The 26,348-nt window shown below is 44.5% G+C and overlaps 1 protein-coding gene across 1 annotated transcript in view; it reads left to right on the top strand.

Moving 5' to 3' along the window:
• Positions 1-336: 336 nt before the first annotated feature.
• Positions 337-26,348, top strand: part of col15a1b (collagen, type XV, alpha 1b) — a 304,760-nt gene continuing 278,748 nt past the window's right edge. The window contains exons 1-2 of the mRNA XM_059993844.1: positions 337-697; positions 842-918. Of these exons, the coding sequence (XP_059849827.1) occupies positions 687-697; positions 842-918 (88 nt within the window). The 5' untranslated portion in view covers positions 337-686. The remainder of the gene's footprint in view (positions 698-841; positions 919-26,348) is intronic.

A 26,348-nucleotide genomic window follows, 5' to 3' on the forward strand; every position in this document is an offset into this window, starting at 1 on the left:
TGTAAGCAGACGAATCTCAAAGTTGCATTATGTATGGATTCTTCAAACTTCTGAGCTTTGAAACCGGAGCACTCGGAGGAAATGCGCGCGGACACGAGGAGAACGCGCTAACTCATTAAGAGGAGCGGCAGATTGGGATCCGGATTGCTGGTGCTGTGATAGCGTTACGCTAATCCCAATGTCTGCGGTGTACCCGCGATGGAGCTGACTGAGTCTCTTGCGACCTTCCCCGGTCGGGATGCTCTCCTGTATACACTTCCACAGTTCTGAAACAAATCCCTCCAACACAACGCAGTAGAGCCGATGTCGTGCCTCCTTCGGCATCACCCGGGACAGATCCTCCTTCCCCGCCGCTGTCAATGTGGAACGGAGATTCCACCATTCCGCTGGGTTTTGAATTCCGAGGAGTTTTGGTGCTCATTGTGATAAATGTTTGCAACCAGAGTTTCTAGTTGGTTTTGAGCGGGCGAAGAGGGTCAGGCCGGGAGGAGGGATCTCCCAGCTCTCCGCTATGTAAATTGGAGGGTGGGGAGGGAGGTCCGGGCCATCGGGAGGGGTCCTAGCCCCCGCGTACGCTGTGGCTCGGATTACAGTGGATGCGAGTTGGAGGAATCGCGGCTCTCGGGCTGCAGTCTTTGTGACTCGCCGCGGCGGCCGGGACCGGGATCCGCTAGTGAACAGCAGTCATGGGACACAGGTAGGGTGAGAGACTCCCTCTCTCTGGCTCCCCTCAGCCATCCTCTTTGCCCCTCTTAGTGCCTGTCTTTTGCTGATTTATTCTCTGGTCTTTCTCTTCCCCCCCCCCCCCATTCCCCGGTTCTTCCCCGTCCGGCTGCGGCAGGTTCCCTAAGACCAGCCTGACCTGCCTGATGTTGCTGTTGTGGTTGAGCGGAGGGACCACCGCCCGGGAGCTGGAAGGTAAGCACGGGCGGGTGGGGGAGAGGTGGAAGAGCCGGGGGGGGGGGGGGGTTCAGCGCCTACCCCCAGAGTCACAGGAACGATAAACATCGCAACTTTTTAAGGCATTCTCTTTACTGTGACTGAGATAAGCGCTTATGCATTTACAACTGCCTTTGGTGACAAGAAATGTTTTTGCTGATCGGGATGAGCGTTGACTTTATCAGCAGTTTCACTTTAGCAACGTTCCGATTATGGACTTGTGTAAAAGGGGCGTTTGTACTTGGGAGGGGTGGGGGTTGTAAAATCTCTCTCCTCTCAAAGCTCTCCTGCGGTCTGTGACAGAGACGAACCTCCAGCTGGGCATGGATTCCTCTTCTCCGTCATCCTCCCTCCCCCTTCTATTCCTCACTCTGACCTCCTTACCTCTTCTCCTCACCTGCCTCTCACCTCCCCCTGATGTCCCTCCTCCTTCCCTTTCCCCTCCTCTCCTCTCAGATTCCTTCCTCTCCAGCCCTTTACCTTCCCCACCCACCAGGCTTCGCCTCTCACTTTCCAGCTCTCCTCCTTCCCCTCACTCCACCTTTTTTTATTCTGGCCTCCCACCCCCCCCCCCCCCCCCACCACCCTCCTTTCAAGTCCCGAGGACACGTCTCGGGCGGAAACGCGACTGTTTATTCATTTCCATAGATGCTGCCTGACCTCCTCCAGCACTTGTGTGTGTTACTCTGGGTTGCTAACGGTTTGTGTTCGCTGCTGCCGCACATCCTTGGCAAGTCAGTGGTGTTAATGTTATGGAAGCGGTTGACACGCTGTGGTGCTCCGCTGGTTGGAAGGCTGTGTGTGTGAGAACTTGCATCCTTGGCTGTGAAAGGAAAGGGTTATTTTCGTAAAAAGAAACTGTTGTGAATTGCTTCCATTCACACAAAAAAATAAGGAAAATCCTTATTTTTGTCTGAATTATTAATAAATTAATAATCTGAGCAGATTTGACGACCTGCAGATTCACTTTCAAAGACTCTACAACTGGTTCTCAATGTTATTAATTTATTCTTTGCAGTTTGTCATTTTTTGCACATTGGTTGGTTGTAGTTTTTCATGGATTCCATTGTATTTGTTTTACTGTGAATGCCTGCAAGAAAATGAACCTCGGGGTTGTGTACAGTGACATCTATGTACAGTGACATCTATGTACTTTAACTTTGAAGGCAAAACCTGAGGATGCTTAAGTAGGAAACTTATCCACTGCTGACCCATCGATGATATTAAATTTACTTTGACTATGACTTTACAACTACAGTAGCCCTTGCTTTAATCCCCAATTGTTTATTTAACTATTATTATTTTGTATTTGCACAGTTTGTCTTTTCCGCTCTGGTCAAATGCCAAAGTTGGTGTGGTCTTTCATTGATACTGTTATGGTTATTCTATTATGGATTTACACCCACAAGAAAATGAATCTCAGGATGGTATATGGTGGCATGTATGTATCTTGATAATAAATTTACTTTGAATTGTTTTGTGAATAAGATAACTATATGAGCTCTGAATTTGTGGTTTAATGTGATTATGCAAAATACATTAGTGGCAAAATGTGACTTTTATATTTTGTGATCTGTACACAAGGAGGTGTAAGGTGCTCCTTCCCTCCACTAGTCTGCAGCTCACCCTCCGGCGAGGTGTAGCACCAGCTTAGCCCCCCCACCCCACCCCGCCGATCAGTCAGGGTCACATGAAGCCATGGGAGCAGCTGGCAGACGGACGGCTGTCTGAGCAACCATCACAAGTCCTGGTTATGCAGCCTCTGACACCAGGCAGACAATCTCTGAAGAGTTCATTAAGGCTGGGATCACCCATCTTGTAAAGACACTGCCCAGAAGAAGGCAATGACAAACCAGTTCTGTAGAAAATTTGCCACAAACAGTCGTGGTCAGCATGTTTGCCCACGTCATGTGACACGGCAAGATGATGATACAAGGAAGGCCACTCAGGCCAGTGGGCAGAGGTCCATTTTTATTGCCACATTAGTGTAATTGGAGAGATTTTTCCACAAGGGAAGTCATTCATGCTCTTGTTGCCCGTCCCGCCCAATAACACTAATGTGACCAATTAACCTACCAACTGGTACGTCTTGGACTGTTGGAGGAAACGGGAGACCCAGAGGAAACCCCAGCAGTCACAGAGAGCTCTTACAAATTCCTCACAGACAGTGTCGGGAGTTGACGCTGGGTCACTGGTGCTAACCACTGCACTACCATGTAGAAACAGAATATACGATAGGTTCTGAAATCAGTTCTATTCAGGAATAATGGGCATTAGGCTGGCTTCCATGGGAATGCAACAGACCTTAAGACACCACTTATTTAATTGAGTGCTTAAGCTAATAATATTGTGGTAACCTATCACCACAAACAACGAAGAGACGAGCGAAGGTGCGGCTGACTCGAGGGTCGACGGGTGCAGGTGCGATACAAAGTCAGAAGGTGGTATGTTCAAGGAGAAGTAGTCAGGGTGAGGTTGAGGCATGTGCAAGATGGAGTTGGGGCAAAGGAATCAGCGGAAAGTCAGAGTGGAAGAGCTTTGGGGCCCGTCCATCTAAACAGGAGCAAGGTCAGATCAATCTAAGTGCTGGGGCGATTTGGAAAGGTGGGGTACAGGCCAACAGTGGCCTGAGGGTCTAGGCTCAGAGTGCATTCGCTGCGGTAAGGCCTAGGTGCTAGTATGGGGATGACACAATGCTTGAGATTTTAAATGCTGCCACAGGTGAACTGAAAAGGCAAGGTGTCAGGAACACGGGCAAGGGTCGGGCTGATTCTGCTCACTCTTCCGAGATGCTTGCTCCACACTCGGTGGAGCTGAGACTGTGTCCCGCTCTGGGCTTCGTATCCCCGGATTCACGATGATTTGCCCCACTGTGTGATGAACTGGGGCTGTGTCCCGCTCCGGGCTTCGTGTCTGCCAGCTTCACGATGATTTGCCCCACTGTGTGATGAACTGGAGCTGTGTCCCGCTCCGGGCTTCGTGTCTGCCAGCTTCACGATGATTTGCCCCACTGTGTGATGAACTGGGGCTGTGTCCCGCTCCGGGCTTCGTGTCTGCCAGCTTCACGATGATTTGCCCCACTGTGTGATGAACTGGAGCTGTGTCCCGCTCCGGGCTTCGTGTCTGCCAGCTTCACGATGATTTGCCCCACTGTGTGATGAACTGGGGCTGTGTCCCGCTCCGGGCTTCGTGTCTGCCAGCTTCACGATGATTTGCCCCACTGTGTGATGAACTGGGGCTGAGTCCCGCTCCGGGCTTCGTGTCTCCGGATTCAATTTCATTCTGAATACTGTTGCTTGTTTTTATTGTTTGCATGATTTGTGATTTTTTTTTCTTTGTGCATTGGGTGTTGGTCTTTTTTTGTTTCTTTTTTGTGTCTGTAAGAAGTCAAATCTCAAGGTTGTATAATTTATACATTCTTTGATAGTAAGTATACTTTGAACTTGATATACAGTGCATTGTATATTAAATTAATATACAGTTCATTGGTTAATCAAGGCAGAAGCATAATTGGGACAATGCTTAAAGATCAAGAAATAACCAAGGAAATAGACAGGATTCCTTTCATTAATTTGAGACACTATGCTGCTTAATTGAGGCTGGGAACTGTTGCCATATTTTTAGAAGAATGTGTGGGGATCTCATTGAAACCTATTGAATGTTGAAAGTACTAGATAGGGTGGATGTGAAGAAAATGTTTCCTATGTTGAGGGTATCCAGAACTAGAGGACACAGTCTCCAAATTGAGAGGTGACCATTTAAACAGAGATAAGGAGGAATTTTCTTAGCCAGAGAGTAGTAAATCTGTGGAATGCTCTGCCACAGGCTGCGGTGGAGGCCTATTCCATGGGTATATGTAAGGTAGAAGTTGATTGCTGATCAGTCAGGGCATCAAAGGATATGGTGAGAAGGCAGGCGTTTGGGGTTGAGTGGAATCCGGGATCAGCCATGATGGAATGGTGGAGCAGGCTCGATGGGCTGAATGGCCTAATCCTGCTCCGATGTCTTATGGGCTTATGGTTAGTCATGAGTACTTGTTCTAGACACTACACTGTGCTTCGACTGAACAGGCTTTAAAAATGTCAGTTGTGTGTGTTCGTGGTCAAAAAGCAGGATCGAGAGGTGCCCTTTCAAAACAGATGAGAAATTTCTTTAGCCAATGGGTGGTGAATATGTGGAATTTGTTGCCACGGGCAGCTGTGGAGGCCAGGTCGTTGGGTGTATTTAAGGCAGAGATTGATGGGTTCTTGATTGGACATGGCATCAAAGGTTACGGGGAGAAGGCCGGGAACTGGGGTTAAGGAGGGGGAGAAAACGATCAGCCATGATTGAATATCAGAGCAGACTCCATGGGCCAGATGGCCTAATTCTGCTCCTACGTCCTCTGGTCTTGTGGTCTTCTATGCCAGTGTTATTAAACCTGGTTCTGATAGTGACATAGGAGCAGAATTAGGTCATTTTGCCCGTCAGGTCAAGTTAACCATTCCATCATGGCTGATTATTTTTCCCTTTCAGCTTCTTCTGTCTTCTCCCTGTAATCCTTGATGCTCTTACTAATCAAGAACATATTCAGGCAATGAATTCCACAGATTCACCACCCTCTGGCTGAAGAAATTCCTGCTTAGCTCTGTTTGAAAGGGACTTCTGTTGTGTCCTCTGGTTCTAGACTCTCCCGGTGTTCATAGTGCACAGATGCATCCTGCACTGTGCTGACCAAGCCTGAGTTTGTTTTGTCTTGGAAACAGCCTGACGTAGAGTTTGTCCATTCTGTCCTGGAACCGCATGGATTTCCTTCGGCTGCTCCTCTGTCCTAACACACTCCAAAGTCGTCCAGGTTCGGGTTAGTAATGTGAAAGCATGCTATTTTGGTGTTGGAACTGGGCCACGTTGTTGAAGCAAACAATGCATTTTACTGTGTGTTTCGATGTACGTGTGAGAAAGAAAGCTGATCCTTAACTGAGCTGACTGCCATCACTTGCATTTATATTACCGCTAACCTGCTGTGTTTCAGAGACCTCATTTCTGTTTTCAACCCCAGTGCACTGCTGCCTTGTGAGGCCACTCTCAACATGGATGAGAAGCATCTCAAATTCCATCTGGGTAGCTTCAAACCTGATGGCATGAACATCAAGTTTTCTAACTTCTGATAGTTTCTCGCCCTCCTCCTTTTCTCCTCTTTCCATTTCCCTTTCTAGTTACCCTCTCATCCCTTCGCTTCTCCTCACCTGCCCACCACATTCCCCGATGCCCCTCCTCCTTCCCTTTCTCATATGGTCCACTCTGTTCTCCTATCAGACTCCTTCTTCTTCAGCTCTTTATATCTTCCACCTATCACAGCCTAGTTTCCTACCTCGCCCCACTCACCTGCTTTTGCCTGTCACCTGCCAGCTTGTACTCCTTCCCATTCCCCTCCCACCTCCACCCTCATTCTTTTTCTGTCTTCTGCCCTCTTCCTTTCTGTCCCTGATGGAAGAACTCAGCCCACAATAGAGACTGCTTATTCCCATCCATAGATGCTGCCTGAGTTCCTCCAGCATTTTGTGTGTATTAATCTGCAGAATCTCTTGTCTTTACTCCAGTTTGCCCACATCATCTCTTTCCAGAATGCCCCTGTCCTGAACCTCTGCAGCTATCCTTGCTAGTTTGGTGTTGCTTGTCACAGGCATCGCCATCAGAGGGCCTGCAGTTCTCTTTGCCACCTTGTTTCTGCTCCAACCTTCAAATAGATTGCCCTTTCATTGAAGCCCAGTCGCTTCTCTGCCGCTCTTTCAAGCTCCCTGCCCAATGCTCCCAGGCTCACAAGCTCCCTTTTCTTAAGAAGCCATTGACAGATGTTGAACTTGCCGTTACTAATAATCAGACCATGTGTGCTGGTAATGGTTTCTACCTGTCAGACTGTAAATGAAAGAGAAGACCAACATAATTTCGGAGAATTAGGATGCTGCCTGGATAAGAGGGCATGTCTTTTGAAGAAGGGTTGAGTGAGCTGGGACTTTTCTCGTTGGAATGGAGGATAAGAGGCGATTTAGTGGAGGTGTAAAGATGATAAGAGGCACAGATCGAGAGGACAGCCAGAGACTTTTTCCCAGGGTGAAACTGGCTAATAGGATAGAACATATTTTAAGGTGATTGGAGGAATTTATAGGGGTGATGTCAGAGGTTTTTCATGTAGAGGGTGATAGGTGCAAGCAATGCCTACCATTCTACATCCAGGGGTGATTATAGAGGCAGATACATTAGGAACATTTAAGAGACTCTTAGATATTTGCAGTCTCTTGTGTTTTATATCTATATTGGTGGTTTTGTTACAGAAAATATTACAGGATTAAGGTATCAGCTACGGTTCTGTGGTAGCAGCTTGTCTGTGGATCACATGCTTGTGGGTTAAGGACCTCTGCAGGGACTTGAGCACATTATCTACGCTAGAGTGGTGCAGAAGGGGATCAGGATAGTTGGAGGCTTCGCATTTCAGATGTACCGTTAAGCCACAGCATCTCTGACCTTGGAGTGAGGCCAGAAAGTTCATGGTGCCACTTGCTTGGAAAGTCAGAAAATTCTCCTCTGTGTTCCGAGCAACAGCTGGAGAGAGGTTACCGAACCGGTTGGTGTTTGTGAGACCTTGTTGAACATAAATTTAACAGGTCCCTCTCGCTGGCTGCTGTCGAAGGAAGCTGTCTGTGTGTGGCAGTCTCTCGCTCACTGCTCGTGAGGGAAGCCACCTGTGTTCGAGTGCACGCCCTTTGCATTCAGAGGATGATATTGAATTTCCGGGTCTGCGATTTATGGACTGTGGTTTATTTGGATTCTTTCAGTTTTATGTTTATACATTTTGTGTTTTCACCTGTTCTTTCTTGCTTCCTTTCTGCAAGTTTTTTTTTGCACCAGGTAGGGCTGGGGGTTGATATTCTTGTTACTGTTTGTGAGATTTGGTTTTTTTTGTGCATGGGAGGGTTGATTCTTTGAACAGCTTCCATGGTTTGCTTTGTTTCCTGACTATCTGGAGAAGATGAATTTCAGAGTTGTATACGGCATACGTACTTTTTATAATAAATGTACCTTGAACCTTGAAATTTGATGGAGCATTTCCTGCCTCACCATGTGCCTGCACGTCAAAAATAGCTCATTAATTATAGATACATTTGCTCTGGGACATTATAGATGAAGGATATTTAATTTACAAGTGAAGGATTTATCAGGATACTGCCTGGTTTAGAGGGCCTTCATTAATTGAGGGAACTGAGTTTAAGAGTGCCTTACACCACCTTTGGTAGAGACACATCTCCACTCCACCACTTTGTAAAACCCCGTTTAGACATCGCTTCAAGAGACGACTTGCATTATTTCTCATCATCATCCATCAACAGGGACCCCCACCACCCAGGACACGCTCTCTGCTCACTGCTGCCATCAGGAAGAACGTACAGGAGCTTCAGGACTCACACCACTAGATTCAGGAATAGTTATTACCCCTCAACTATCAGGCTTTTGAATGAGAGAGAAAAATGGAGGGTTATGTAGGAGGAAAGGATTAGATCACGGGTTCCCAAACTGGGTCCACAGACCCCTTGGTTAATGGCAAGGGTTCATCGCATAAAAAAAAGGTTGGGAACTCCTTGGGTAGATTGATCTCAGAGTAGGTTAGAAGGCTGGCCAAAGAGTCTGTGCTATACTGTGCTGTTCTATGAAAGAAAGCCCTTCATCAGAACTGCACATAAAATTCAAAATTGCATATATATGAATGCAAATTGCTTCTTGCCACATAGGAAGCTACAGTTACAAATTAACAATGTACTATTTCTGTTTGCAATATTTATGATTGAAATTATTTCATTGAATTGATAGTCTCTCATTTATCTTCCATCGCTCCTTCACAGCACTCGGATTAGAGTAGCCTTTCTTTTCCCAGTGGATCACTGTCTTGCGTTGAATGCATTTGCCTCCAACGTTTCGGATGACACGTGGGCTCCATATGGAAACGATTCTGTGGATTACCTTGTTGGAAGGAAATGTATCCCATTATTTAATGGAACAGGCAGAGGGTTCTGACAAACACTTCAGCTACAACTGGTGTCGCTGAGTTTTAAGTGAATTTGTCAGAGGGAAACTCTCCACTGCGGAGAGAATTAAGTTTGTCTTCAGATTCAGACTTACTTATCACAGGTATTTCGAAATGTATAGTAAAATGCGACATTTGCGTTAACAGCCAATGTGACGTAAAGGTGTGTTGGGAGCAGCCTGCAAGTGTTACCACATATTCCAGTGCAAAGTGGCACTCCCATCATGCTCAGCAGAACACAAAAGGAACTGCAACAGCAGAGCGAGACGAACCCCTTCCTTCCATCTGCCCGCACGCACACACTCAGTGCCCTAACCCCAGGGGCAAGCTGTCTCCAGTGGACTCGGGCTCTCACACGTTGGGCTTTTGACTCCCCCAGTGGACTTGGAGACTAACAAACCCAGGATTGGCCTTCGGCATTAAGTGGGGTTTGACAGGCCAATCACCCTTCCTCTGTGCATTTCAGAACAAATTTGGTCTATAACTTGCATTACTTCTCCAGGCATGGTACTGGGGATTATCATTGCTCTGTATTGTATAGGGAGGCAAATGTTAATTTTAAACAGTTCTTCATCTCTGTTCTGTTTTGCACTGACCGCCTTGTGTTAGTTTCCACTTGGACACTGCTAACATAGCTTTACCTCACTTTACCCTTTCCCTTTGCAGGTGATAGAGAAGTTGGTGGAGTTGTGGATAGTGTCGAAGGTTGTTGTAGGTTACAAAGAGACAATAACCAGATGCAAAGCTGGGTTGAGAAGTGGCATATGGAGTTCAACCTGGAAAAATGATATGATTCACTTTGGAAGACAGACTTACAGGGTGAATGCTAGGATCCTTAGCAGTGTGGTGGAACAGAGGGATCTTGAGGTCCATGTCCACAGATCCCTCAAAGTTGCCACGCAAGTTGATACAGTGGATAAGAAGTCCTATGATGTATTGGTCTCCATTCTTTTTGGGATTAAGTTCAAGAGCCATGATGTAATGTTGCAACTCTATAAAACTCTGGTTAGAATATTGGAATATTGTGCTGAGTTCTGGTCACTTCATTGTAGGAAGGATGTGAAAGCTTTAGAGAGAATTCATGCTGACGTTATTGTATTTCTATGTCATATTGAGTATCCTGTTGTACATAATATTTATTATAAATTACTATAATTGTACATTCAGATGGAGATGTAACATTAAGATTTTTACTCCTCTTGTACATAAAGGATGTAAGTAATAAGTCAATTCAATTCAAATGCTTTTATTCCATTTTGGAGGCTGAATTTATCTTTCAATGTGCTGGTAACCGGGTGCAAATCCATAGGCCTGGACTAATGATCCAGAGAATGTAAGTTCAAGCCTGCAGTGTGCCAGTTTGGGATTCAGTTTTTTCAAAAATCCGGAAAGGTAAAAGGAGCAAGCTTCCAAACAGTTACTGGGGCAGGCGACAAAATTGGAGTAGAAATTGGTTTATTGTTGTCATATGTACCAAGGTACATACAGGTCACTTCATTACACAGTGCATTGAGGTAGTATGAGGGAGAACAACGATGCCGAATAAAGTGTAACAGCTATGGAGAAAGTGCAGTGCAGGTAGACGGTGAGGTGCAAATTTGTACTAACGTAGATTGAGGTCCAGAGTCCATCTTACCGTCCTAGTGAACCATTCAATAGTGGAGTAGAAGCTGTCCTTGAGCCTGGTGGTGTGTGCTTTCAGGCTTTTGAAGATGGGAGGGGGGAGAAGAGAGATGTCTGGTGTCTTTGATTATGCCAGCTGCTTTACTGAGGCAGCGAGAAGTGAAGAGTCCAGAGGGAGGAGGCGGGTCTTCCTGATGTGTAAAGCTGGGTGGTGGGTGGGATGGAGATATGTCTCTACTAAAGGAGGTGTAAGGCATTCTTTCCCTCTGCTAGCCTGCAGGTCACCCTTGGGCTTAGCCTTACGATCAGGGTCACGTGAAACCATGGGAGCAGGTGGTGGATGGTCGTATGAGCTCTCCTGGTGCATATCACAAGTCCTGGCTATATGAACACTGATGCCAGGCAGACAATCTCTGATAATGGCTGGAGTCACCCTTCTTGTAAAGACACTGCCCAGAAGAAGGCAATGGCAAACCACTTCTGTGTGTAAAAAAAAAAAAAAAAAAAAAAAAAAAATTGCCAAGAACAATCATGGTCGTTACACTGTCAGGATATCCATCTGCAGGGGATTGCAATCTCAGTCAGCTCCATTATGGGCACGAGCCTCCCCAGCATCGAGGACACCTTCAAAAGGCAATGCCTCAAAAGGGCAGCATCCATCATTTAGTGTTGATGCTGTGCTAAAAATAAGCCCATCATAGTGATAAAGCCCTTTACGAGTGTTTATGATGGAAACACTTTGGACTCTTCCTCCACCTCCATCTGTAGGTAGGCCTTTGCTGAAGTGTTTCCCTTCAGAAAGATTTGATCTAATTTCAGCACTGGGTTGATGGCATCCACAACCCTCTGCAGCTTCTGGCAGTCATAGCTGCCGTGCTGTCATAAAAACGCAGAGAATCCACAGACTTCCTTTCGGCCGGGATACCTGTCACACTCTGAGTGGATCGGCGAGCAGCTCAACTGCATCAAAGCCAGTACTGATTGGAGGAAGCGCACTCTCCGCATGGACAAGAACAGGTCCAGAAAATGACCCGGTACTGCCTTCCATGGGAAGACTGAAGCCTTGGCAGCAGCGATCTTTAACTCACTTTTAACTGTACACTAGAAGCTGTTACTCAGCAGCAGCTTCAGAAATATTCATTGCTTATAAAGTACACACCTTGTGTTTCAGGCCTGTAGAGCGATGGAGACTTTCCATCTCTCCCTGTTCATGAAGCAGTTGGACTGCTATCTTGTGCCGATAGCCAGAGTCTTGGCATGGATTTTGTTCTTGGAAAACAGTCACAGAAAACATGCCAGAATAAAATGTGATCCCTCTGGCTTTGTACAGTCTCAGGCTTCTTCCTGTGGAGCTCAGGAATGCCTAAAATCTTAACAGTCCCTCTTGGTTTCCGATGATCAGAATCAGGTTTGATATCGCTGGCATATGTCATGAGATTTGTAATGCGGCACCACTACATTGCAATACATAATGATGACCTCTAAATTACTGTAAACATCTATCTGATAAATAGAAACCTGATGGCAGAGGGCAAGAGGCAGTTCCTGAAAAGCTGAGTGTGTCTTCATGCTCCTGTACCTCCTTCCTGCGTAGCAATGAGAAGAGGACATGTCCTGAGTGGTGGGGGTCTGCGAAGCTGTCTTCGGTGCTGGAGCGGTTGGTGCCAAAGATGGAGCTGACTGAGGTTCACAACTTTTGTTCCTGTGCCGTGTCCCCTTGCCTATACCAGACAGTGATGCAACCAGTTAGAACGCTCTCCACAGTACCGCTATCGAAATTTGCCAGCACCTCACATCTAAATGACATAGGAAAGGCATCCTGAGTGAAAAAGAAAGCACATTATGTTAGGAAAACACTTTATATCCATAATCAAAGACCCCCAACATCCAGGTCATGCTCTCTTCTCACCACAACCATTGGACATGAGGTTCAGGAGCCTTAGGTCCCACACCACCAGGTTCAGGAGCAGTTATTATCCTAAATCCAACAGGTACCTGAACTGGCGTGGATAATTTCACTCACCCCAACTGTGACTGATTCCACAACCTACAGACTTCCTTTCAGGATTCTGCAACTCATGTTTACAGTATGTTTTATTTTTGATTATTGTTTACATTGTTTCTTTTTTTGCATGTAGGTTGTCAGTTTTAGTGATTTATACAGGTCTTACTCACTGTCCGTTGTGCTGCTGGCATTTCGGGCAGCAATGAAGGTCCTCCATCTCTGGCGGTGTCCATGACCGTTCATCGTGTCAGTAGCTCAGTGTTCACCGCTGTCCTGGGTGAGGACTCATTGCACACTGATGTACAAGGATTCTTCATTTCTGTAACAATTTTGTTTTACCAGTCAGGCTTGTTACCCCTGAGCTGACCCCAGACCACTCTTAGTCTGGCCTCTACCCTTTGACCTGTTGGCCATGGGTGACCCTACCAAAGCCAAAGTCCTGACTCCAGCCAGCATAGCTCTCTGGGTTGTTGAGGCATGCAAACTCCAAACCAGGACAAGGCTGTGGTCCTCCTGGAGGTTTTATACAGTAGATTTTCGTACATTCTATTGTATTTCTTCATTTTCTTGCAAGCATTTGCAGGAAAATAAATCTCAGGGAGGAAGTTTCAAAAGGCGAAGGAGTCTAGGACTAGAGGGCACAATCTCAGGACAGAAGGATGTCCGTTGAAGAGAAGGGGTGCAATTTCTTGAGTCAGAAGGTGGTGAGTCTGTGGAACTCATTGTCACTGATGGCTGTGGAGGTTGTTAGGTTTTGTAAGTCCAAAACTTAAAGCTAGTTGCAAGATAAACTTGGGGAGACCAAGACAAATGTGTACTCTTCATTTTTGTTACTTTTAGCGAGGCACATGCTGGTGACGTGCAGGCGTGATAACAGATGTGATTCATGTATGTTCACGTGTGACCTGCATTGCATTATGTAAACAATAAAGAATACTTAATCAAAAAATATAATTACAGTATTACTCAAATAATACTCTAACGTTATAGATTAAGTGCTCATGGTGAGAAACACTTTGCTTCCATCTCCATCTCTAGGTAAGCCTCAGCTACATTCACTTTGCTGAAGTGAAACATTTGCAAAGATACCCTCTATCCTGGTCAGAGGATACTTTCAGTATTGGATTGATGGTGACCTTAAAATCTGCACAGATCCTGACAGACCCATTCTTGGCTACTAGGACCACTGGTGTTGTCCATCTGCTCCACTAAACCGCGGAAACCATTCCTTCAGCCTCCATGTGATCTCGCTCACTGGCTACTTTATCACAAATGGTATAAGGAACAGGACAGACTTTGTAAAATTTGGGTGTGGCACTTTCATTTTACAGTGTTATACTCTCAATATATTTGAGCTTTCCGATGCCATCCTTGAACACTGTTGTGGTATCATCCGGTACCTTTCCAAATTCACTTTCAATGGACTCTCTAGTAGCGTGCCAGGGGACGTAGCATGCAAATAGTGGATAGATCTCCAATCAAGTTGTAGTTGTCTCAGCCAATCATGACCCCACAATACTGACCCTCCTGTTTTTTACCACATACACACCCAATGTGGCTTGCTAGTTACTGTATTCCACAATTAGGAATGTCAATCCCACAGGAGCTATCTTTTCTCCAGTATAAGTTCTTAGTTGGATATCTGTAGGGTTCAGTTTAGAATCTGTGAAATGCCATTCAAACTGATTTTGTGGAATGACTGAAACAGCCATTTTAATTAATTTTAATTAATTCATGGAATAAATGAAACAATTCCTTTTTAATTAATTTGCCATTCACTTCTGGCCTAAACCATATTGCTTGTCTCTTGTTAGTTTTCATATTGTAAATCTCAAGGCTACACAATCCTGTGTTGCCCCATCAATATCAGATCCTTCATCGACAGCATGCAGATTAGTGCTCTTTATGGAAACTGCAACTTTGACTCGGGTAGCAACAGGGAGTGGGAAGTTGGATGATTGGAAGCTATTAAAATCCAACAAAAGGCAACTGAAAAAGCTACAAGAAGGGAAAAGATAAAATATGAGGGCAAACTGACCAATAATATAAACCAGGATACCAAAAGTATTTTCAGTTATACAAAGAGTGAAAGGCAGGTGAGAGTTTATATTGGACCTCTGGGAAATGATGCTGGTGAGGTAATAATAGGGGCCAAAGAAATGGTAGATGAACTTAATGGGTACTTTGCACCAGTCTTCACTGTGGAAGACACTAGCAGTGTGCCAGAGGTCTGTGAGTGCCATTGCAGTTACAAAGGAAAAAGAGCTAGGCAAATTCAAAGGTCTTAATGTGGATAAGTCACCTGGACCAGATGGACTACATCCCAGAGACCTGAGGGAGGTTGCTGAAGAGACAATGGATGCATTGGTCGTGATCTTTTAAAACTCAATTGCTGAAGTTTCAAGGTACGTGGAGACTAATGAAAAAAATCAAAGTCAACATATTTTCTATAAAGGTAAATCTGTTAGAATTCTTCAAGAAAGTAACAAGCAGGGAGGATGTTGGAGAGGCAGTGGATGTCACTTACATTGATTTTCAGAAGGCGTTTGATAAGGTGCCTCACATGAGGGTACAAGATGAAATCCTATGGCATCACAGGAAAGATACTGGCATGGATAGTGGAATGGCTGACAGGCAGGAGGCAGCGAGTAAAAGGGGCCTTTTCTGGTTCGAATAAAAGTGGCCTTTACCAGTTGGCTATCGGTGCCGAGCAGTGTTCCTTGCATCGGTATTGGGATCACTACTTTTCACATTGTTTGTCAATGATTTGGATAATGGAATTAGTGGTAAAGTTTGTGGATGATATGAAGATAGGTGGAGGGGTAGGTAGTCCTGAGGAACCAATGCGATTGCAGCAGAACAGGTAAATTGGAAGAATAGGCAAAAAAGTGGCGGATGGAATACAGTGTTGAGAAATGTATGATAATGCTTTTTGGTAAAAGGAACAATAGTGGGGGCTATTATCTAAATGGGGAGAAGGTTCAAACATCAGAGGTGCAGAGGGACTTAGGAGTCCTGGTGCAAGACTCCCAAAAGGTTTATTTACAGGGTGAGTCTGTGGTAAAGAAGGCAAATGCAATGGTGGCACTTATTTCCAGGGGAGTAGAATATAAAAGCAAGGAGATAATGCTGAGCCTTTATAAGACACTAGTCAGGCCGCACTTGGAGTGTTGTCAACAGTTTTGGGCCCTGTATCTCAGAAAGGATGTGTTGTCATTGGAGGGACTGCAGAGATTCATGAGAATGATTCCAGGAATGAAGGGGTTAACATAAGAGGAACATTTGGCAGCTTTGAGTCTGCTCAGAGGAATTTAAAAGATTGTGTGAGGATCTCAGTGAAACCTAAGGAATGTTGAAAGGACTAGATAATGTGGATGTTTCCTATGGTGGGGGTTCCCAGAACTAGAGGGCACAGCCTCAAATACTGTCTAGTCTGTGGTATATATACCCTTTAGAACAGAAGTAAGGAGGCATTTTTTTTTAGCCAGGGAGTAGAAAATTTGTGGAATGCTCTGCCACAGATTGTGGTGGAGGCCAAGTCCATATGTATATTTAAGGTGGAAATTTCTTGATCGGTCAGGGCATTAAAGGATACAGTGAGAAGGCAGGTGTATGTGGTTGAGTGGGCTCTGGGATCAGCCATGATGGAATGGCAGAGCAGACTCGATGGGCTGAATGGCCTAATTCTGCTCCTATGTCTTATGCTCTTGTGGACATTTTATCTTTCTCTCTTCCCTGTGCAGTCCATTTATTTTTGTTTTCCCGACATGCTCTTTGTATGAGTCCTACTTTGTTGCATTTTGTGCAAATTTCACCTTTAAGCCTGCATTGGTCTGGTGTATATGACCCCCTGCCACAATGGTGATGCAATTTGTTTGGCCAGGCTGGTTTCTGTTTCAATATCAGCACTTGCTGCCTTTTCTCCCCCTGAAAGCAGAAGGAATCGCTCCCTGATTTATTTATGTGTGAAATCCTAAAGGTTGTGGGGAATTGAGCCAAGGTTTTGGCTGCTGTCAAAGGCACTGATCTAGAGCACTGGATGTGGGAGTGTGTCTCCTGTCAGTGGGAAGGGTGAGCAATCTCCGCACCGAGTCCACATCTGACTCTGGGACAGGTCGCTGTGACATCAGTGTATCACCGTAAGGCATCAGAGCACCGGACCCTACAGGAACAGGCCTGTTTGTGACATTTACTGGGAGCATTGCAGATGAACCAGTGTTGAGGATCTCTACCACCCATCCCACAATCTCTCTGACCCACTACCGTCAGGAAGGAGGTACAAGAACATCAGGACTTTGACTGTCAGACTGGGTAACAGCTTCTTCCCTCAGGCTGTGAGACGAAAGAATACCCTGCCATCACCGAGGTCTCGTCACCAGGACAGCGAGCTGTTTACTGTTTACCTGTGCTGCGCACTACGTGCAGTTTGAATTATATTTTATGAACTTATTTGTGATAATATTTTTTCTGTGTGTTTCATTTGCTGTGTGCGAGTGCACCGTGGTCCAGAGGGACATTGTTTCATTTGGTTGGAATGGAAAACCATCACCAAGGTTGGAAACAAGGAAAGGATGAGCAGAGATCCTTCAATGTGTAGAGCAGGATGTTGGAGATCTTTTACCAGGCTGTTGTAGCGAGTCAGACTTCTTTGCAGCTTTGTGTTGGGGGAGCAGCATTGGTGCTGATGATGCAAAAAGACTAAATAAACTCATCAAGAAGGCTGGATCCGTCCTTGGCTACAACCCAGACTCTCCTGAGTTAGTGCTGGAGAGGAGGTCGCTAAACAAACTGTTATGGCACATCCTCTCCATGACCGACTGAATGAGCAGCAGCATGCCCTTTCGAACAGACCCATTCAGCTCCGCTGTCACGAGGATCATTACAGAGAATCCTTCCTACCAAATGCAATAAGCATATACAACAGTTCATCTCTGTGTGAGAGGAGAATACACATAAAAACAATAGTCTCTGCTTTATTATTTCATAATTATTGTACCCACTGCACATTGGTATATTATTATTCTGTACTTTGTTATTAGTCAAGTCTGAACTCTAAGTGTGTTTTTAAAAGTTGCTGTAATGAAAGCGTTTTCCACTTGGGATCAATAAAGTATTTATTGTAATTATTATAATATATGTACAGTCAGATGACAATAAACTTGACCTTGTTTCCATTCCATAACCACTTGAACATAAGTTACAAAGCAGGACATGTCCTCCCAGATGTGTGGCCACACACATAGAAACAAAGATTAGTGTGTCGCTGTAGAGTGTAAGTGTGTAATAAATTGGTAACATATCTGTTTGCTATTTCTCACTCTGAGCTTCAGCATGACTCTCCTTAATATTCAGAAAGCTTTCTTTCTTTCTTTCTAAATCTTTTTATTAATATTAATAATATGGACAGAATACAGATGATATATTGATAAAGAAATTACCAACATACACATTCCATTACATATGAAAAAAAACATACATAATAATTACAATATAAATGAGTTTACCAAGACATAAGCCATAAGATATATGTATGGACATAGTAAATCTAAATATTTCATAATGTATAATATAAAAAAAACAGAAAAAAGAAAGAAAAAAAAACAAAAAAAAAATTTATATAATGCAAAACTAACTAATCTAATCTAATAACTATAGCTAATAAGTAATATAAAAGAAAAAAAACAAACAAAAGAGAAGGAAAAAAAAAAGTGGGCTGTTTATAATATCTCACAAAAATAAGTATTCATCAATGCTGTCACTTCCGGTCCTCTCAAAATACATAAGCTAAAAGCTGGGAAATCAAATGTACTTGGCACAGGGTCATATTACATCATATGAAAATGTTGAATAAATGGTCTCCATAACTTTTCAAATTTAATAGAAGTCTCAAAAGTACCACTTCTAATTTTTTCTAAATTTAAACATAACATAGTTTGAGAGAACCAATTAAATACAGTGGGAGGATCCATTTCTTTCCAATTCAACAATATAGATCTTCTAGCCATCAAAGTTAGAAATGCAATCATTCGACGGGCTGAAGAAGATAAATGCTGTGAATCTAACATTGGTAAACCAAAAATTGCGGTAATAGGATGAGGATGTAAATCAATATTCAAAACCGCAGATATAATATCAAAAATATCTTTCCAATATTTCTCCAAAAATGAACACGACCAAAACATGTGAGTTAAAGACGCAATTTCAGAATGACATCTATCACAAATAGGACTTATATGAGAGTAAAAATGAGCTAATTTATCCTTGGACATATGGGCCCTATGTACAACCTTAAATTGTATAAGAAAACTTTTCAGTTCCAAAACGATGTAAATTGGAATTCAAGTTACCCTGTCAAGAGAAAGAAATCTGACACAAATACAATGTCAAGTGTCTTTGTGACTGGATCCTTGCCTTCCTCATTGGAGACCATCATTCATGTGGATCAGAAATACATCTCCTCGTCACTGACAATCAGCACCAGCTTAGCCGCTGCTCTACTCTCTCGACACTCATGAATCTGTGGCTAGGCACAGCTCAGACGCCATCCATAAATTTGCCAATGACAATGTTGACCTCTGATGATGACGTGGAGGCATATCTGAGTGAGGTGGATTGGCTGGTTGAGCGGCGTTGCAACGACAACCCGCACTCAATGCCAGTAAGACCAAGGAATTGACTTACTTAGAGGTGCGGTGTGGGACAGGCCTTCTGGCCCCGACTTAACCCTAGCCTTGGCCAGTAAGGAGTCTGTATGTTCTCCCCGTGAATTTGTGGGTTTCCTCTGGGTGATCTGACTTCCTCCCACAGTCCAAAGACGCACTGGTTGGTAGCTTTATTGGTCATTGTAAATTGTCTCAAGATTAGGCTAGGATTAGATCAGGAGATTGCAGGGCAGCACGGCACAAAGGCCCAGAAGGATCTATTCTGCACTGTATCTCAATAAATATTTAATCGTGACAAAAGATTTAGTGCTTTCCTGGTGCATATGACAAATAAACTCTTCTCTGACTTCCAGTCAGGTACAGGTATTGATTTTGACTGATGTTTCGATGACATTCTCTGCCCTCTTCATCAGGGATGATGCCTGGACATCTCTTGTCTGGTGGAATTTATACCCCCGTAGTCCATCCACCCTGATTGGTTAGTCCTCATCCAATCAGGGCTCCACTCTCCCATATTGTTTACAATTGAATTCCAGTTCTTATTTAGAGCAAAACCTTGTTCTCTAGTTTCATTTCAATGGCTTTCTTTACCAGGCCGTCACAAAAGTTATTGGCTCGGCACAGTGAACACCGCTAAAGACACCAAGAATAGCAATATCATTGAGAAATAATGTTATTTTAAAATTATTATTGTTGAACAAGTTTTCTAAAATGCTCACACAACAACACACACAAAATGCTGGTGGAACACAGCAGGCCAGGCAGCATCTATAGGGAGAAGTGCTGTCAGAAGCGCTGTCAACGTTTCGGGCCAAGACCCTCGACAGCACTTCTCCCTATAGATGCTGCCTGGCCTGCTGTGTTCCACCAGCATTTTGTGTGTTGTTGTTGTTTGAATTTCCTCGTGTGTACATTCTAAAATGCTCGTTTATTTCAATCTATTTTTGTTGAGGCCCTCCGTTGGTCAGGGTCGAACATGGATGGTGTGTCCTAGCTGTCTAGATACGCAAGCCTGGGCAGTACGATATGGAGAGCAAGTTGTTGCCCATGTAGCAAGCTCCCCCTCTCCACACGGCTGATAAGCCCAAGGAACGGCAGAGACCGATACAGTTTGGCACCAGTGGCGTCATAGGAGTTGTCAGTCAGCATTGAACTCAATGTAGGACTGCCTTAGGGTTTACTCCCAAAGCCTTCTCAAGGAGTGGGTATGGCCACAAGGCAGCGGAGTTTCTCCTAGATGAGCTGCCAACCACGGCTGATGAGCCCCATCTTCCAGAAGCGACTGGATTTAAGGCTCCAGTCACCCGCTCTGCCCCTTGTCCTGACAGCAAAAAACAATTCTGCTGGGCTAAGTAGTTAAGCCACACGTGAAGGCTAGGAGTTGGATTCGTTTGTCAGAGGCTATTTGAGACAGACACCACTGGGAGCATTTCATAGATGTGGGAGCTTGTCTCCATCAATTCCCTCCCCCGGCAACAACAACCTTAGGGAACCAACAGTCTCAGTTACACTTTTATTAATAGCACAACAATGAATACATGTAAATTAGCAAAAGGGCCCGTCTTTTTTCCTTAAGAGTCAATAATTATTGTTAATAATTCATTGAACAATGATTCAGGATTCAAGATAGTTTAATGTGTAAAGGAGAACAAAGTAATTGTTACTCCTGATCCAATGCAGCACAAAAAAACGCAGTAAGGTGAAGAACACAATAATATAAAAAACACAATAAATATAAATACATAAGATAGATTATACTTTATTTATAATTTATATATATTGATTATATCTCTATGAATTAAGAGGTACAGGAGTGTCTGCGTAAGGTGACTCTGACAGGAAGTAGTGGTGTTTGGGTGTGGAGGGCTGGGTTTGTGAGTGGAGGTGTCGATCAACCTTGCTGCTTGGCTGATCAAATGATCACCTGTGCTCAAAATGACCTTGGCACGTGAGAGAATTGTTTTTAGTTCTGTAAAAGCTTTGCCACCTCTGGTTATAGTGTTTAGTGTAAGAGGTGGATTTGACTTCACATAAGCACTGTTATCTTTGAGGCCGCCCAGTAACTCTTTTTTCATTCAGAGTGCTGTGGTCTGTGGCTTTAGATTGTTGACCTAATCTTGGCATGTGAAGTGGTGATGTTTGCTGAGGCCCCTTGGGGAGACTCTTGGATCTAATGTCACTGGCCTGAGGATTGTGGCCTGCACAGATTCAGTGAGGAGATTACCATTCCCCCGCTGCCAGATATTTGAAGTGCTGCTTGAAGTTAAAGGAAAGGTTTTAAAAACAAAACATGCAGGAAAGGACCAGAGTAATTATTTGGCAAGGTAATAATCGGCATCGCAGCAGAATAGCGGTTAGCATCACACTATTACAACTCAAGGCGTTCTGGAGTTCCAAGTTCAATTCCTGCTGCTGCCTGTAAGGAATTTGTACATTTTTCCCCTACCTTGTGGGTTTTATCCCACAGTCCAAAGACGTATCAGTTGGTGGATTAATTAGTCATTGTAAATTGTCCCATGATTAGGCTAGAGCTAAATAGGTGTGTTGCTGGGGGGGGGGGGGGTGGTGCAGTCTCGTTGGGCTGGCTGTATCTCTAAATAAATAAACAAACGAACGTGTATTGCGAATATTGTTGATCACAAGAGATTCTGCAAGAGGAGCTGGAAATCCAGAGCAACACACACAAAATTCTGAAGGAACTCAGCAGGTCAGGCAGCATTTATGGAAGGGAATAAACGATTGACGTTTTGGGCCGAGACCCTTCCTCAGAACTGGAAAGGTAGGACAAAGAAGCCAGAATAAGAAGATGGGGAGAGTCAAGTGTTGCGTGCCAGCAGCAACAGACCACAGACACAGATTTTTAATGTTTAAACAACTATATTTTCAATTTACTAGTCAATTAAAACAATTACTCCCCTAACCAAAATTAACAGTGCAAAGTATCTTCACTCACAAACTGTGGAGGTCTGGAAACAGCTCTTCCCAAGTCTTACTCAACCCAAAATATGGACAATTTAAACAGAGTCCTAGGATGGAAATCCAGAAAGTTCTGAGATCCACGGGAACAGGTACAGGTGTCTGTGAGGAAGGGTTCATAAAATCCACATTACGATGACACAAGGTGACAGTCACAGAAGATTCCAGAAGTCAAGTGGTCGTCACTCAAGTACTTGAGTCCATGCAGGGATAACAAGGTGACAGTCACGGAATATTCCTTAACCCAAGTGGTCTCATGTAACACACCCGAATCCATGTATAGGTTAACAAAAAGTGGTTGCTACTGAACACTCCAGAAATCCAAGTATGGATCATTCAAAGTGACAGTCACGTATGCAATATGCACTGTGTGCTGCAAATTATCACAATAGAACCATAGAACACTACAGGCCCTTCAGCCCTCCATGTTGTGCCGACCCATAATCTTCCGACACGGAGAAATATTGGGACCGCCCATTGCTGTAGTGAACTCGTCAACTCACTCAACTCAATTCACCCCCTCGCTGGTAGCTCACAGTCTGTTGAATCCGTTTAACTGATGGATTTTTCCAGGAACCCCTCGAATCGAATAGAAAGAACCTCCACACATTTGTTATAATGACGTCAACCACACACCTAAATGATGTTGCAGTTAATAAGGATAAATGTTGACATGTAACACAAAGGAGGATAAGCTGGAAGGTGGGGGGGGGGGGGGGAGGAGTGATGAGTTGAGAAGCTGGGGAGGTGTGATAAGTGGAAAAAGAAAAGGGTTGAAGAAGGAGGAGTCTGATAGGAGAGATATTGCTGCTTTCTCATATGAGTGAAAGAGTCCAAGCTGTAGCTGTGTTTCATTGGGGTACACATCAGTGGCGTTTCTCTAGTCTGCTTGCACATCACTTCACTCAGATGGCTGAGATTTCTCTAAAGCAGATAACACTATAGTCGACTTTTTTCATTTTTAGAGATGATTTATTGATTGAGCTACAGCGTGGAACAGGGCCTGCCAGCCCTTTGAGCAGCACCACCCTGCGATAATGTAAAACTAGCCGAATCATTGACTAATGAACGTTCCAACCAGTATGTCTCTGGACTGTGGGAGGAAACCAGAGCACCCGGAGAAAACCCACACATCCCATGGGGAGGGGGACAGACTCCTTACAGATACATCGGAACCCTGCCGTCCTGGGCTGTAATAGTGTCGTGGTAACTGCTGTATTACCATGGTGCTCTATGTAATCTTATTTAGAGATACAGCACAATAACGGGACTTCCCGGTTCAATGGGTCCGTGGCTCCCAATTACACCCAAGTGACAAATTAACTTGCTAACCGGTAAGTCTTTGGACTGTGGGAGGAAACCAAAGCACCCGGAGGAAACCCACACGATCATGGGGAGAGCGTGCAAACTCCTTACAGACAGTGGCGGATTCGAACCCAGGTCAGTGGTGCTGTAATACCATTACGTTAACCGCTGTGCGACCCTGCTGCCCTCCTAGGTCTGTCCAGTAACCAAACAAGAAATTCTCTGCCCCCCTCACAATTATCCACGTAACCGGTTCCCCGTCAGCAAAATCACTCTCACTATTCCACGTCGCAGAGTCGAAGGCAACAGACCATCTCATTCGGAATCTGATTCTCTGTGAACTTCAGTCCAGCCCGTCTTGCACTGCAAACTGGAATCACAGGCCATTTATAGAAGGGGAAAGGAAAGGCTGTGAGATTAAACAGAATATCTCTTCACTAGATGATAAGAGACTGACGGTCAAAAATACTTCATCATGACCAAACACGGATGTCCCTTTATCACGTGCATATCGAAACATAGAGTGAAATACGTCGTTTCTGATAACCGCCATCACACCCATGGGTGGTTGGGACAGGGGGAGGAGTACAAGCTGGCAGCAGGATGGGTGAGACCAGGTGACGTGTTGGGGGCAGCCCACAAGTGTCAGCACACAGTCCAGTGCCAACATAACCTACCCACGGTGTTCAGCAAAGAACAGAACAGCAGGATGCTTGCTGTTGCTGTAATGTGACTGTACTAGCCGCTTCGCTACCGTGCCACCTACGACGAATAAGAACAACAATTACAGAAACTAACTTTGAAACAACGGTTACTACACAGTGTAATACTCGAGAGCCAGTCATCACATCAACGGCTTCGAGTCCTGCGCCCCAAACAAAGAGAAGACCAATGAATATCAGGCTCTGCCTTCCTTTAAATTTGGCACCGGAGCTCCCAAACAGGCAGTTTGGTGCAGAACTTGTATAAGACGTTGGTTAGGCCCTATTTGGAGTAATGCTTGAAGTTTTGGTCGTCTACCTACAGGAAAGATGTCAATAAGGTTGAAACAGTGCAGAGAAAATTTACAAGGACGTTGCCGGGTCTGGAGGACCTGAGTTACAGGGAAAGGTTGAAAAGGTTAGAACTTTATTCCCTAGAGCAGGGGTTCCCACCCTGAGGGTCACAGGCCTTCAAGTTAATGGTAGGGGTCTTTGACATAAAAGAAAGTTTGGACACCCTTGCCCTACAATGGAGAAGATTGAAGGGAGATTTGATAGAGATATGCAAAATTATGAGAGGTATAGATAGGGTAATTGCAAGCAGACTGTTTCCACTGAGTGAGACTAGAACTAGAGGTCATGGGTTAAGGATGAAATGTGAAAAGTTTGAGGGAAACGTAACAGGAAACTTCTTCACTCAGAGGGTTGTGAGTGTGGAGCGAGCTGCCAGCACAAGTGGTGCATGGGAGCTCAAATTCAACATTTCAGAGAAGTTTGGAGAGGTACATGGATGGTAGGGGTGTGGAGGGCGATGGTCTCGGTGCAGGTTGATAGGAGTAGGCAGTTTAAATGGTTCACCACAGACTAAAAGGGACAAAGGGCCTGTTTCTGTGTTGTACTTTTCTATGACTCTCTCATTTTATTTGTATTTTATTCTGCTTTTTTCAAACTTTCACAGATAACCAATTAATAATAATTATTATTATAGACTTGAATCTGTTTTAGAAAGTGTGGGTTTCCTCAGGGTGCTTGGGTTTCCTCCCACAGTCCAAAGATGTACTAGTTAATTGGTCATTGTAGATTGTCCTGTGACTTATCAGGGGTTGCTGGGCAGGATGGTCTGAGCAGTTCCATGCTGCATGTCAATAAATAAATAAATAGACAGATAGACAAGCAAAGGAAAGAACAGCAGTCATACAGAATTTATGGAGGAGAAATAAACAGTCCAATACCCTTCATGTGCAATCCTTTGGTATTTCTGATCAAGGGTTTTGGCCTGAAACGTCAACTGAATTTGTGCAGAGGTGTCAGCTGAGCTGAAGTCTGAGTAGTGATGGGCATTGGACACAATCTGTACTGTGATCCCTTTGCAAAACTGTTTTAATTTGAACTGCCTCCTGTGGAATTGGCTTTAAAGAAGCAAAACAAAGAAACAGAGCATTCACACGACGATTTTTACATCTTAAACACCAGAGCTTCTGCAGATGCTGGAAATCCAGAGCAACACACACACACAACTTGCTGGAGGAACTCAGCAGGTCAGGCAGCATCAATGGGAAGAAAGTACAGGGCTGTACTTTCGGGCTGAGATCCTTTATCAGGGTGCTCTCCAGAGATGCCGCCTGGCCCGCTGAGTTCCTCCGACAGTTTGTGTGTGTCATTCTGGATTGCCAGCAGCTGCAGAATCTCTTGACATAATCACCTTTTAGAGCTAATACTTGGCTGTAGTGCTGCTTGGTGTATCTTGAGAAAACACAGATTAAAATAGTGCATTCCAAGCTATTTCCATTCCGTGAAATATTTATTCTGTAAGAAACGGTGAATGCTTGAATTCTAAGAATTTAACTGTCTATTCCCTGTTAGCAGCAAACCAAAGTAACTCTATTATCAAAGTACATGTACGTCCCCGTATACAACCCTGAGATTCATTACCTTGTAGACATACATGGCTGGCTGGATTTCGAGGTGAGTAGTCCCAGGTTCGAATCTGGACGGCTCCTTGTGCGCTTTCCACCTGTGCTGCGTTGAGTGCTGAGCAAGTAACTCGGCCTCATAAAATAAACAGACAAAAGTGCTAAAGA

This window comes from Hypanus sabinus, chromosome 1, assembly GCF_030144855.1.
Source record: "Hypanus sabinus isolate sHypSab1 chromosome 1, sHypSab1.hap1, whole genome shotgun sequence".
NCBI lineage: Eukaryota > Metazoa > Chordata > Chondrichthyes > Myliobatiformes > Dasyatidae > Hypanus > Hypanus sabinus.